Genomic DNA, 15,333 nt, shown 5'->3' on the forward strand with positions numbered 1-15,333 from the left:
CACTATCCCCCCTCCATCTCAATCGACAATATCTCCTCCCTGTACCTCAACGGTCAACTTATGAGTGCCAACTCCACTGCAGATGTTCTATAGAGGAGCCCAACTGATCTCCCGTGCCCTAACCTCAACAAAAGACCTGGTGTAAGAACTCCATCTTACAGGCCCTGTGGAACGCCGGAAGTTCTTGCAGGGTTCTCAGCTCTGCTGTGTTTGCACAGGAGTAACCCAGTTTTAATGCACGCTACCAAAACTGTGAAACATCACAGAGGTGTCTTCTAATTGATTGCCAATATCCCATTTTCATTTGGTCTGCAGTTCTGGGGAGGAAACCTAGTTCCTTTCTCGCTGATATGTATTACATCTTTTGCAGGAGCATTCAGTCATGGAAGTCATTGCATGCAGTCAGGTGTGGTGCATTCTAGAGGCAGCGTTTTCAGTCTGTTTATTTTCTTTCCTTCTGAGTAATTTACGGTTTGAGTTTTGAGTTTGACTCCCTTGATTATATGGAGAATACTCACCTATCAGTGTCTTAGCTTTGCTGTTTTCCTCATCCACACAGGGAGCTACCATTTTATTATTAGGTATACTAATGGAACTTGACTTGCACAGCCTCTTCTGTGTCTATGGGACCTACATGAAATGCAAAAAAGGTTGCAGCCTTAGAGAGCATAAGTTAATTTGAAACTTTGGGTAAAATCAGAAGGGTAAAAACTTGCTTCTCGTGCCTTGTTTTACTGGGTTTTATCTTCTATTAGTCAACATTTAGAAATGGAGGAGGTTGTAACCTGAATGGTCTTAAAATAATCTAGTGCTATGTGTAATATATCTGACTTTTTTGTAAGTAGCTTCCAGTTAGTTCAACACATTTCATAGTTTACAAGCTTAGCTTGGGTCTAAAAACTAGGTATAATTGGGACACAAAATACCTTTTTTTAAGAAAGGGGAAATGTATTTTATCTGTTGTCTAGACCTCTCACCACTATTGAAATATCTGTAAACATGCAGATCCTTCAGGAACTAAGAAAGAGGAAACTAAGTGTAGGAAAGTAAAGATCACATTTATTATCTTATGTTGATGTTGATGAGTGTTTATACAATGAGAAAAACCAAGCCCTTGGGAATCACACTGTAAAATGGAACAGTTGGTTTGAATTAGATGTCCATGTGAAATATAGCTTTTCCTTTCTTTTTCCTTTAATAAAAGTTGTGGGAAAGTAAACTGAGCATTTTCTGGCTGTGATCTATGTGTGATCAGGTTTAGAACTCAAGCAAGGCCATAAGTATGATTTGAGGTCTCCATGACCTTAAATATAAAACAAGACTTTCAAGTACAAGGAATATTGGATTCTAAAATGTGTTGAATTTAATGTGTTTTGCATGTTAGCAAAAATGTATACAGTTCTGTGAGCTTTAATGTTAACATGCAGTACCTTGAGAGCTGAATAGTTTAACACTCCTAGCACTGAACAAAATTTGCTTTTTGTTAAAATGCCTCACTCTGTTAGCCTATCCTAATGAAGGGAAAGAAGGGGGGGGAACACTGTCATACATTTTTACTATATTTTCATTCATTCAGAAAGCTGACCTTATTTGATCTTTCTGTTTTCTTGTCGTCAACTCACTTATGGTCATCCCATAGGGTTTTCAAGGCAAGAGATGTCCAGAGGTGGTTTGCCCTTGCCTCCCTCAGGATTGTAACCCTGGTATTCTTTGATGGTCTCCCGTCTAACCTGTACCAACCCCACTTAGCATCTGAGATCTGGCAAGATCAGGCTGTCCTGGGTTACCTAGATCATAGCAAAAGATTCTAGGGTTTTTTCACTCCCTTAAAGGCATTGTGTGCGAGGACAATTACATTGATGGAACTTACTTCTACTCATATATACTTAAGAGTGTAGCAGGGTGTTTGCATCATATCCAGAGTTTGTCCCAGCCTGACCCTAATAAGATGTATGTCATTTTTCTTCCAGTCTGTAGTGCTGGTTGTTTGCCCTGTTGTTCACAAAACCCTTCTCAGTTTCATTTTGTGCATCTTGTTCATAACCTAAATAGTACACTTGGAGGTGGATTAGCTTTGTAGTCCACTTAATGAAAGCACTACAAAGGATACAACTGTGTATACTTATGTAATATTATTTTCTGCATTGCTTAACATACGAGGTCTAATACTTTTACTTATTTCGGATTTCTGTAGTCCTAGTCCTATTATAATCATTAGGGAACACCTCATTTTACTCGCTACACTGATTTATGCCTTGAATCCTAGTGTGAAATGCAGGCTGAAATTAAAGTAAACAAAATAATAAAAGCATTCAGTTAGAAGATCTGACTAGTATGTGTTCGTTTCTCTTCCTGCTTGGAATAATACAATGCAAGAGTCTCTCGATCTGATTTCAGTTCATTCAACTAGTTGTAAGAAATGTTAGCACAAATAAAATGCTGCAAATACATAGCTGATTTTTAAAAATGTTATATGTTTTATAAGGTGAGCTCTTGGGTGACGTGGCTGATTCTGACTGCAGGTTCTATGGAAGAAAAACGAGAAGTCTTCTCACATGTGGTACATGTGGCAAAATGCTGCTGGAACATGGGCAACTACAACGCTGTCATGGAGTTCTTGGCAGGTCTCAGGTACTTGCAGTTCATTCTTTGAATAAGAGATGGTTGGACATAGATTCGGTTTCAGCTTCTGTTACAAACAGCTGTCCTCTTTTAAAAAAGCAGAGAACCGTACTCTTGTCAATCACCATGCTAAACAATGTAGTTGTGTCACTTGTCATGTTCAGTGAATTTATGATGACTGCTTTGGGAAAATAAAACAAGACGCTTCAGAGACACTGTCATTTATCTCTCTGTATGATTTAAAAAAACCCTGAAAAGAATAATATAACAGAATGCAAACAATATACCAGCTGTCAAGTAAAGCAGGGGTAGTCAACCTGTGGTCCTCCAGATGTCCATGGTCTACAATTCCTATGAGGCCCTGCCAGCATTTGCCAGGAGATGCCATTAATGAATTAACTGCCTAAAATGGTTTGGAAACTTTTCTCCATTTTTTCGTTCACGTACTTATTCATAATTTTGAATAGCATTTGTATATTTGCTGTTCATCTTCTCACAACTCAGGTACCCTGAATCCTTGTAATAACTGAGGAAAACATTAGAAAAAAATGTGTGTTTGTAGGAGTGTGTGTGTGTGTGTGTGTGTGTGTGTGTGTGAGAGAGAGAGAGAGAGAGAGAGAGAGAGAGAGAGAGAGAGAATGAACTAAATATCTACCAGTCACTTTACATGTTTGCAGTTTTCCTCTCTTATTCAGTCATTGAGATATTCCTCTAGACTTGGAGAGAATTTTTTTCTTCCAGGTTTGTAATATTGGGCATAATACCACCAGTGAATCATACAAAGAGAATCTGCAAGAGGAAGTTTTGGCCCAAATTCAACACTCTAATCTGATTCTGATTTGTATGTGCGCGCCAGCCATTAAAAATACTGTGCTTTGTGGTTTAATAATAATACTCTTTTTGCTGTTGGTTTTGGGCTTTTTAAAAAAGATTAAGCAAATTTTTGAACACACTGGGTAATCAGTCAGCAAACTATACTTATAGCTGTTATAAGCTTTGTAGCTCCTGGAACAGTTAAGTGGCTTTAGTGTCGATGTATTTCAGTTCGCATATTTGAAGAATTCTGTTGGGACTGAAGAAAAAGCTTTAGGCTGTGGCATGGCCCTTTTCAAAATGCCTTTGTATTCTGTTTTAGACAGTCGCCAGCTGCTAGCGGAATTTATTTACCTGTTCATGCAAACTTGCTTGTGTCAGGTTAGCAAAGTGTGGTTGAGCCATTTTTGAGGGAAACTACCTTCTTCCATGTTCTTCTCTTTTGTGCTTCCCAATCACTTTCGTTAGTGGTTCAAGATGTCTACGGCGCTTCCTCCAATGCTGTTTCCTCCCTCTTTTCTGCTGCACAATCTTAGGCAGGTTTTTTTTAATGTTCTAAATTGAGTGCTAGAGCACTAAACCATTGAGTCAGTGGCGTCAAGGCATCTCAATGGTGCTACTGAAAATCAAAACTATTTTCACATTTTGCTTAAAACTCATTAAGAATAGATGCATTGCAAGAGTTCTGTGATCAGGGCAAAATCGTAGCCCCTAGCTCACTTTGGTAGGTGGGGTGATATATGTAAAACATGGCTTCTGATGAGCTTAATAACCAGGTCTGTTGCTGTAGGAATAGATAGTATTTGAGACATCCAAATCCCAGACATTTTAGAGCACTAGAGTGCCTTGAATTGTCCTATGAAACAAATTGCTAACCAGAACATGCTAAATGTACTGCTAATAACATATATGCTTGCAAGCCAGAACTTTGAGTCAATTGACGTTTCTGGACTATTTTCAAAGGCAGCCCCACATAGGACTTATTACAGTAGTCTAACTCAAGTATAAGGAATCTATTTTCACAGCCTTGTTCCCAAGAAGTTCCCAGGGTAGCTACAGTTCCCACAGCCAACAAAGAAAAACTACAACTCTTATTTTAAAAGCATTGTCTCTTGGGTAGTTCTAAAACATTAACACAAAATCACATGTTCATCATTAACAATGCAATGTACAACGTCGACCAAAGCTAACATAGCAACTTATACGGACTATTAAACTTTGATATAAAGTTTACTTTTCTCCAAACAGATCAAGAAAAGTATTAAAAATGTGGCAATTTATGGACCAGTCTGATATTGAAACAATGCGAAGCTTAAAAGATGCTATGGCACAGCATGAATCGTCGTCAGAATATAGAAAAGTCATCAGCAGGGCTCTGAACATCCCAGGCTGCAAAGTTGTTCCTTTCTGTGGTGTGTTTTTGAAAGAACTCTGTGAAATTCTGGATGGTGCAGCAAGCCTCATCAGGCTCTGTCCTCAGTACAACCCCCAGGATGAAACGTTAGAGGTAAGCTAGTGAAAGTGAGCACTGATATTTTAAAAGGCTATTATCATTAATAATGAGTAAGCATAGGACATAAATTCAGGTGGGTAGCCGTGTTGCTCTGAAGCAGCAGAACAAAGACTCTGACATGGAGAGTCTAGGCAAGCCCGCTCCTGTCAGATCTCGGAAACTGAGCAGGTCCGACTCTGACTTGTACTTGGATGGGAAACCTCCAAGGGTGTGGGTGGCAGTTCCTCCAAGGAACACCAGGGGTCATGATGCAGAGGTAGGAAATGGCAAACCACTTCTCAATATCCCTTGCTTGGCTGCCAGATAATCCTCAGATTTCCTGGTTGCACTGTGCATGCCATACAATTAAATAAAATAAATAAATAGCAGAACCTATTATTACAGTGAGGAAATATTTCACTATATGGGAAGATGTGTGCACGGATATGAAAGCTTATAAATCGAATAAAACTTTGTTGGTCATAAAGGCACCACTGGACTTAAACTTAGTTGTTTTAGAACAGAAATGTAAGCAAACAAATGTACAGTAAATTATTTATAAAATGCAAGACCCCTATTTTCTAATAAAGTTCTCTAGTTATATAGCCATACTGTAATGCAGTGGTCCCCAACCTTTTTATCACCGGGGACCGGTCAACACTTGACAATTTTACTGAGGCCCGGGGGAGGGGTAGTCTTTTGCTGAGGGATGTCACCGCTGCTGCCTGAGCCCCTGCTCCACTTGCTTTCCCGCTGGTGCTCCTGGCTTCCCGCCGCCCACTGGGGGGCGCTGCCAGCAGCAGCTGTGCAGTGCCATGCCGAGGGGGAGCCCGAGGCATGGCTGCCGGAGAGTGCAAAAGGTGGGCCAGCGGCAGAGTGGCAGGGCAGCAGCCAGGGAGGAGGACAAGGAGGAGCCACGGCCCGGTACTGACTGATCCACGGACCGGGACCGGTCCCCGGACCGGTGGTTGGGGACCACTGCTGTAATGGATGATTGCCCAGTGTTGAAGATTAGGTTGGGATCCAGATAACTGCTTAAGCTTCACAAGGGCCTATATTAACCCAATTAATTTTGGCTTTGCTTTGAAGATCTGCTCCCATGCTACATTATTGACTAGGTCCCCTCCTTCCGGTCAAAGCTTGCTTAGGTTCATAGATCTTTGTGGAATTAGTTAATGACTATCTTCTTTCACTTGACAATATTTCACTGAATCATGATTTTGTAGTCCCTCCCTTGTAAATAAATGATGCTTCTTTAGATTAATTTTGTCAAGAACAGGGGTAGGTGTTTTACGGTTAGTTAAGCTGAGGTAAAATGGCTAAAGCAAAAATGATGTTGGTCTCCGTAAGCACAAAATGTCCAGTCTTACTTAACATGTACACATGCCATTTCCTCTCTAATAGTGTACAAATTGCATCTTAAATAAGAAAGTAGAGTAGTTTAGATGCATCGTATTTCATTTAATGGGTCATGATTGGAATATTTAATGGGACATTGGGGTAATCTAGCTGCCAGTTACTGTGATTTACTTTCCTAAGCATAGTGGTTGAAGGTCATTATTATGTGAAAACAGGAAGTAGTACAGGAAGAAGCTCTACATTTCCTGGAGCCAAGGGACAATTTAAATACAAGTGCTACACCAAGGGATATTTTTTAACCACACAGATAATAAAGCTTATTATAGTTACATTGTGGATTAATGATCATCCTGTGCTCATTTGGTCAAGTATTGATCTTGTAGAGCCATTTGGGAACCTTTAAATCTTAAAGGGTATATGATCATGCTAATGATATGCATTCCTAAAGAGGTCTAGATGTTTTCCGCTCAAGAAGGAAGAGGCTGAGGGCAGAGAATGTCTCTGGTCACTAAGGTCAAATTAACAGGATGTCCTGGTAGCAGTTTCTGAGAGCCTGCTACTTTTGTCCTCCAAGATGGGATCTGGGCTTGGCAATGAACTTGGGAGAATTACAAAGCCCTCTGACCTGGATAGTACAGGCTAGCCTGATTTTGTAAGATGTTGGAAACTAAGCAAGGTCAGCCCTGGTCAGTATTTGGGAGATCACCAAGGAAGACAAGATCATGATGCAGAGGCAAGCAATGGCAAACCGGCTCTGAACACCTCAAGCCTTGAAAACCTCACAGGATCGCCATAAGTCAGCTATGAGTTGACATCAAAAAAAGAAGCTCTGTGCTGTGTAAGCCCTGTGCTCTAGTTTAAGCCTATTGAGATCTCACTTAAGCCTACTGAAATGGACTTAGAATGGCGTAACTCTATAGAGGAGTGTATCATCAACCACAAATGATCAGATTCCTTACAAGTAAGGTTGTAAGGTTCCTTTCCAAAGTAAGGTTCCTTTCCATCTCCTCAAAAATGTGCTTTGTATTTTGAAATAAAGTAGTTTCAAGAATGGAAGATCCTCCCTCTTTATAAAAGATCTTAGGGGCTCCTCTGGTCCTGTACTATAACTGATAATGTGTGTGGGATTGCATGCAATCACTTCAAGCAATCCTGGTCCATATCCACTAGTGATGTCTAGTTGGTCATATAGAGCAAGATATATTCACAACATTTAGTAGGCAATTGACTGACTGGTCCATATTCACTAGTGGTGTCTACTTGGTCATATAGAGCAAGATATATTCCCAACATTTAAGTAGATAATTGACTGGCTGGTCCATGTTCACTAGTGATGTCTAATTGGTCATATAAAGCAAGATATATTCCCAAAATATGGTAAGTAATTGACTGACTGGTCCATATTCACTAGTGATACCTAGTTGGTCGAGCAAGATATATTCCCAAAATTTGGTAGGTAATTGACTGGCTGTCAAGGGCCTTGACTTGGTAAACACCTTTTCATAGTGTCCTGCCCTACTTCTTTGCACAAGATACTAGTTTAGCTTCATCAGCACATTTTGATTACCAATTATATGGGTATGGAGTTCTCATCTAAGATGTACCTATTATGTAATTGTGTATATTTATTTTATTTATCTTCCACTTTTCTCCCCCAATGGGAATCCCATTTCCCAACAGTCAGCACTACATCTTTTTTTCTTTTTTAAAAAAGTTTGTAGCAGAATACAGTGGCCAAGATAACTATTTGCAACGGGTGGGCCAAGATGGCCTGCATACTGCAGAAAAAGAATCAACAGCTAACTACATCTTCCAAACCATTCGGAGTTGTAACCGCAGCTTGGAATCTGAAGATGGAGAGGACAGCCTTATTGAATATGATGATGGAAATTCCAGGAGAAATTCCCTGAAGGACAGAAATCGTTATCAGTAAGTTTCTAAAAATAACTATTGAATTACAAAAATAAAAAATAATTCTACAGGTATGATGCATTGGTTAAAACATTCAAAAGAATAGTATTTTCAAGAGAACATTCTAATTTTAATGGTTGGTCCCAGTACAATACATTTCAGCTAGCAGCATACTTTCTGCTTATTAAGTTTCTCTCCCTTCATTATTCATAATGATTCTATGAAAACCTCTTAAAAATAAGTGTCACCAGATGAATCTGGAAACAATATTTCTCTACTTCTGGCTACCTAAAGTGTTTGCTGCTGTCAGACTGAAGGTGAAGTACTGGATGCAGTCAACAACAAGCAAGCTAACTTGCAGAATGGGACTTTACTGCTTTTTTCTTCTTGCTGCATCCTCCCGTTACTTCTAAAAGGTGTTTCAGAGAATTAGAGGATACTTGCAGATGCTGTGGAGTGTGTCTGAAGGTATAATGCTTATGTGCCCAACAGTTTTCTAGAGCCCTTTGTATTTTTTTTTTTTGCACAACAGGCTTTATTGCTAGTATATCTAATAATGTTTTTATTATTATTGCTTTTGCTTTTAGTCTTGACCTTATTTCTTTTACACATTCTCATTGCAGAGTTTGATTTTGTGCATATCTTGCAGACTGCACCTCTGTGGAATTTGGCATGCAGGAATTAATTTTAATAACAACCATAGCTTTCTGTTCACATAGCCTTATTCACTGCCGCCAAAGCAACAAAAGCATAACGCATTATATGTTAGAGATGTTTGAAAATTCCAAGAAAGAAAAAAATAAAAAGCAAGAGAAATAGTTCCCTAACTATATTCAAGAATCTGCTATCATATAAAATAGATTTTCTCAATTTCAGTAGTTAATAAAAGGTAACCTGATTTCTACAAATGTTGGTATTAGCCATAATTTCCATGTGTGCATCTATTTCCGCATTGTGATCTTATTCATGATAATTATTAAGCAAATCTTATTCACTGATAGCATGAATACTGGAATCGTTTACTGCTTCCACATTGGAGCCAAAGTTATTCTGGCTACAATAAGTTAGTAAAATATAGAATAATTTTATGAAAATCGTTGTCCATATGATACCTAATATCTTCTATGCTGCCATTGCACTATTTAATAAGGCTTTAAAACAGAACTTACAGTGTATAGGTTTGTATTTCAATATGACACTGTATAAAAATTATTAAACTCAATCAAGTGTCTATACATTGTTGCACTTCTTCCGGTTCCAGATTTCTTTTCTCAGAGTCATGCATGGAATCATGGCGCTCAGATGCTTGGAATCCTTCTTGTTAAGTTTTATGTTGCCCATGATGTAATTACTTACAGGCAAAGCCTTTTCATCTTGTGTATGAAGTTTTAGAAACCCACAACTAGGACTTGGCCAGATGCGCCAGGAATAGCACCGTGGCATCTCTGTTGATCTTGGCCCAGAACATTATATCCTGTTGGAACAGCATTCTGACATAGTCAAAATAAAAGGTTATTTATTATTGTTCCTAATCCCAATACATTTAAGGACATGTTATTCAAGGTTCATAAATTATCTTGGTGAATGCTTATCAGAGTTAACAAACTCTTTGAATATTTACAATAGAGCTGCACAGTCATTCAGCACAGGTGCTGTTTTAATGAAGACACATGGGAAAGCTCACGTTTTTTACCCTCGAGCCTCCTGTTTCTTTCCACCCAGTGAGAATCCTAGTGAAAAAATGAGACTGGAGTACATTGTATATGAGTTATATAATAGCAATGCAAAATTTAAGTCCTTTTATAGAATTTTTTTTAAAGAAAATAAGAGGTAATTAAATAGGCTTCGATTAGACAGAATAGAACTGTTATTTCGGTACAGCCTGTTATACTGTAGTGTAATTGCACATGTCAGTAGCTTTTTCTCTGTTGTAAAGTGTCCCTGGAAATGGTTCAACGCATGAAGTTGCCTTTGCCTTATACAGTGTCAGACCACTGGTCTTTCAGGGTCAGTACTGTTTAATTTGACTGGCAGCAGCAATTCTTTAGGTTCTTAAGAACAGGTCTTTAGAAGAAGAAGAAGAGTTGGTTCTTATATGCTGTTTTTCTCTACCCGAAGGAGTCTCAAAGCAGTTTACAATTGCCTTCCCTTTCCTCTCCCCATACCCTGTGGGGTAGGTGAGGCTTAGGTAGCCCTGATATTACTGCTCAATCAAAACAGCTTTATCAGTGCTGTGGTGAGCCCAAGGCCACCCAGCTGGCTGCATATGGGGGAGGAGCTGGGAATCATACCCGGCTTTCCGGATTAGAAGTCAGCACTCCTAAACACCACACCAAGCTGGCATCATCCACTACCTAAATCTTTTAACTTGGAGATACTGGGGACTGAACCAGGGAACTCATGCATGCAAAGTAGATGCACTGCTACTGGGGATGCCAGTCCCCTGGTTTTACAGCTCAACTCTAGGCAATAGAGATCAGTTCCTGTGGAGAATATGGCTGCTTTGGAGGGTGGACTCCATAGCGTTATATTCAATTGAGGCTCCTCCCCACCCCAAACAATGCCCACTCCCAGCTCCACCCCCAAATCTCCATGTATTTCCCAAATCAGAGCTAGCACTCCTATCTACTACTGAACTGTAGCTCATTCCCTGATTCTAGTTCTGTATAGCAGAGAAGGGATGGCCCAGAGCGTAGTTTCCCTAACAGTTTCCCAAGGAAACCTTCCCACTGTTGTTTCCTTCCCTTCTAGGCTTGTATGTAACCTGTTTGCCATGGGGTAAACTTGAATATGCAACACTGTGGAAGAGAAGTAAAAACAGTAGGATGAAGTTTTGTAATAAAAGAAAGTGGTTTCCTTCTGTTCCTTTTCCACTGCAACGTGCTTTGAAATGAGGGAATGGCCTTCAGGCTAACATTCCAGTTAGCATCAGTGTAATGTACACTTTGGCCTTTCAGCATGAATGTTGTAGAAGGAATAAAAGTTGATAAGACATATTTCTGAACCTTGATCTTCCTAAAAGCCAGAGTTGCACCCAGGCCTCATGGCAAACTTCTGTTGGTATGTGGTGGACATCACCACAGTTTGTTCTCATGTTGCCACTCCTTCCCCACCTCTCTTGCATATCGACCATGATTACAAAAGCTTCTTGGTTATGCTGGCTCCAGTTAAACTTAAATTTGACACCTGGTGCTTGGGCAAACACAGTTTCCTCCCACAGTGGAATGTTAAACTCCAATGTGGCTTAGGTTCCTGGAAGGAGCATGAGAACAACATGCCAGACATTGGTAAAGAGAGGCCACTGCGATGTCTGCATGCAGCCTTCAGTCTTGCCAAATCTATCATACTAATATTTGATGCTGTTTCTGCTCCCCTATTCCATTTCAAATTGTGAAAAAATTAACTCATTTGGCCTGCTTTACTGAAATCTGGCAGGATGAACCAGTGGGTTCAGTATTAGCCAGCATGTACTGTGAGGGGTGAGGGAGTCTATTGCTGCTGTCTGGAAAATACCTGTCTTCTATTCCGGGTGTCCTAGGTCAGATGCAGGATTAGGTGGTCATGGTGGTTGAGAACCAAGGAAGCCTAGGGATTTTGTTGGTATACTATTCACCCCACTGCCCATTCAACTTCTTGTGTGAATTTGTGGAATTTCTCTGGGGTTGATGGTTATCCAAAATGTGGCAGTCTTGAAAAGCTCCAATATCTCTGTTGAGGTTCTCTTATGTTATCTACCAGGACAATTTTTGACATGTCCAGTGTGTAAGTGACCCTGCCTAATGTTGGTTGACAGACCACATAGTTTGGGGATGAGTGGGAATTCCAATGCTGGACAATTTCATACTTCCCTTGCAAGAATCAGGTGCATAGCATAGGTGTTCTTCTGCACCCAGCTTTGCTACAATGCTTAGGTGGTGGCCATGGCTAAAAATGCATTTTATCCACCATGGCTCATATATTGGATGTACTTTTTTCTCTCAGCTGTAAATCTTGCTGCCGTAATCTGCATTTTGAAACCCACACCTTTGAGGGAAATTATTGCAGTACATTCTGTGGGGAATTGTCATATAAAAGGTTAGGAAACTTTAGCTGTGTGATCTGCCTTTCAGCAGAGACGGGGAATGGGGAACAAATCGCTCCAATTATTTTGCTTGTTTGCATGAGGGGCTGATTAGGTCCTGATTTTATATCAAAGCTTTATCCCTGACCCTTGGGTTGAGAAGACTCTGCTTTGGATACTGTCCTTTAAGGGGGAATTGGTTCATTGAAGTCTCAGGACAACAGTTCCTGTAGAATTCCTTTCCCACTTTGCCTCATTTTCCACTCACAGTGAAAACCTGGCTATTTCAGCAGGCTTTTTATGTCTTTGCTTGGCTGAAAATAGAATACTCCTGCAACTGGATGATAATTCTGTCAGGAACTATTTTATCAGGAAGTAAAGATGAGTTCATCTATGTATGCAGGAATAAACACATTTAAGACATGAAATTTTTACTTCATCCTGTGGGTTTTTAGCCCTGTCAGTTGTTTTTTTATATTTAGCTTTTTTTGTGAATGTTTTATGAGATTTTAAAAGACTGCTAGTTATGGTTACTATGCTACTATGATAGCATTTTGTAAATACCAGTAAATGTCTATTTGAGGATGAAGTATCAATTTCGTATTCGAAATGTGCTTATTCTGGCATATGTACATGAAATCATCTTTGCTTCCTGACTAAATAGTTTATGATAGAATTATTATCGTCTGGCATTTGTTCTCTCGGCAGTTAAACTGCTTCTGATGCCAAGAAAGCCCGTGACCTCCCTTGTTGTCCTTTCACATCACCTTTTGACCTCTGAAAAGCGCTTAGGAAGCCTTACTCGTGATTTTAACAGGCATTTAGTCTGTCTGAATTTTTATGCTGTTTCTTTATTCAGAAATGCAACATTGCAAACATTTTGCTTAACATGAGGACTGAGTAGAAACCTTTTGTTTGCTAGAATGGTATGGAGCTATGTTTGAGAAGGAAAAGCTGAAGAAATATACCTCTAAATTCCTGTGCTGCACTCAGAACAGCCATTTCTTCTCTCAGGACCTTCATAGCAGTCAGTAAAGACAACTGACACCTCTTCAGTTGCCTCTTCAGACACCTCTTATACACCTTTCAAATCAGATTCATAGAGACTGCAGTGTGCTCAATCCTTCCTCCATCTAAGGCTTATTCATCTGCTCATCATCCAGTGTCACATATACTATCAAATGTCAGTAATGCCCTCCCCTGTTCTACACCAGACAAACAGGCCTTAAGCAAAAGAATAGGAATGGACAACCACAGAACGAAGTTTTAGTCCAGTGGCACCTTTAAGGCTAACAAAGTTCAATTTTGGGCATAAGCTTTTGCATGCACACTTCTTCAGAGAATTGTGAAGAAGTGTGCATGGACACAAAAGCTAATATCTTTGCTTCGGACCAACATAGCTACTCACCTGAATGAAAAACCACAACACTCAAAAAACAATGGAAGAAGATCTTGGCCTTCCAGAACCTAAGTGTGGTGAACAGAGAAGCTTCAAGGGAAGATTACAACATGAGATTGCTGAATGTGAGTTCATTCACAAGTTCAGAACAGTGGACAACCCTCACCCCCCCCCCCCCAAGCTAAATAGGGACGTAGCATTCTTTCATTAGAGATGCTATGGCTGAATATAAGTTCATTCACAAGTTCAGAACAGTGGACAGCCCCCTCCCCCAGCTGAATAAGGACGTAGCATTCTTATTTCACTAGAGATGCTATTGCTGAATGTAAGTTCATTTACAAGTTCAGAACAGTGGACACCCCCCCCCCAGCTGAATAGGGACGTAGTATTCTTATTTCACTAGAGATGCTAATATTCTGTTCCTGATTATTACAAGCTGATTATAATGTGCATAGAACCTGTACATCCTGAGTCCCTTTTCTGGAATATCCATCCTATCTTCTGACTAGGATGTAAAGACTGTATTCGGTCCTGTACCTGACAAAGGAAGCTTTGACTTTTGAGAACTTATGTTCCCAAAATCTTTCTTCTCTAAGGTGCATTAGCATCCGATTCCAGCTGTTCAACTACAGACAGTGTACACAGGCAAAAGGAAGGAGAAACCCATTGACACGCCTGTCGTATCTGTTACTTTTGCTCTTTGGGTGCAATCTTCATTTGCCTGAAATACATGTCATTTATAGGTCCATACAATTTGACCATCTTGTTACTCATATGCCGACTGAATAAACAACACATCCTTTTTAGGTTCAACCAGGACATTTCTTCTGTTCTTGTACCAAGAAGACAGTTTTTCAGAATCTTAGCAAGTGTGCAAGGGGGTTCAATGTGTATTATGCAGATATATGTACAAATTATAGGGAAAGGTTGCGTGACAATGTGTAGTAATAGAAGCCGTGTTGTATCTCCGTTTGCAGGTTTATCATGGGAGATCTGTCAGACTCTGAAAGTGACATATTTGAACAGTCCAAGGAATGGACGACACAAGCTGTTGAAGAGCAGCAGCAACAAGCTTTCAGTCACGGAATAGAGCTTATTCCCTGGTACGTGCTGTCAATCAGAGCCGATGTCCACCAGTTCATGCTACAAGGGGCAACCGTGATACATTACGACCAAGAGACGCACTTTTCAGCCCGTTGTTTTCTGCAACTCCAGCCTGACAACAGCACATTGACGTGGACGAAATCCAACGCTGCTTGTTCTGCACATCCTAAAGTGAAACCGAATGTGCTTGGTAGCACTTCTGAACTTGGTAAATTTCCATTTCTTGGCAATACTGGATTAAACGGACTGGTGGAAGGTTGCTTAGACTTGTTTTCAGCAAAAGCAGTGTACATGGGCCACCCTGGCATTGATATACACGCTGTTTGCATCCAGAATAAACTGTGCCATCTATCCCTCGAAGAGAATGGTGTAACGCTCTTATATGGGCTCCAGACTACTGAAAATAAGTTGTTACACTTTGTGGCTCCGAAATACACTGCCAGGATGCTCTTTGAGGGGTTGCTGGAACTAATGAAAGCTATAAGAAAAATGAAGAAGTTTCCTGACCAGAGAATGCAGTGGCTGCGGAAGCAGTACGTTAGCCTCTACCAGGTAAAGTTACTGTGCCCTGTA

The 15,333-nt window shown here is 40.1% G+C and overlaps 1 protein-coding gene across 8 annotated transcripts in view; it reads left to right on the forward strand.

The window, feature by feature from the left end:
* PLCE1 (phospholipase C epsilon 1) overlaps positions 1-15,333 on the forward strand; it is a 160,546-nt gene that overhangs the window by 103,422 nt on the left and 41,791 nt on the right. For all 8 annotated transcript variants that reach the window (XM_077350294.1, XM_077350298.1, XM_077350299.1 and 5 more), the window contains 4 exons: positions 2,486-2,631; positions 4,684-4,942; positions 8,001-8,215; positions 14,634-15,312. In XM_077350294.1, coding sequence (XP_077206409.1) covers positions 2,486-2,631; positions 4,684-4,942; positions 8,001-8,215; positions 14,634-15,312 — 1,299 coding nt within the window. The remainder of the gene's footprint in view (positions 1-2,485; positions 2,632-4,683; positions 4,943-8,000; positions 8,216-14,633; positions 15,313-15,333) is intronic.

This window comes from Paroedura picta, chromosome 8 (assembly GCF_049243985.1).
Source record: "Paroedura picta isolate Pp20150507F chromosome 8, Ppicta_v3.0, whole genome shotgun sequence".
In the NCBI taxonomy this organism is placed as follows: domain Eukaryota; kingdom Metazoa; phylum Chordata; class Lepidosauria; order Squamata; family Gekkonidae; genus Paroedura; species Paroedura picta.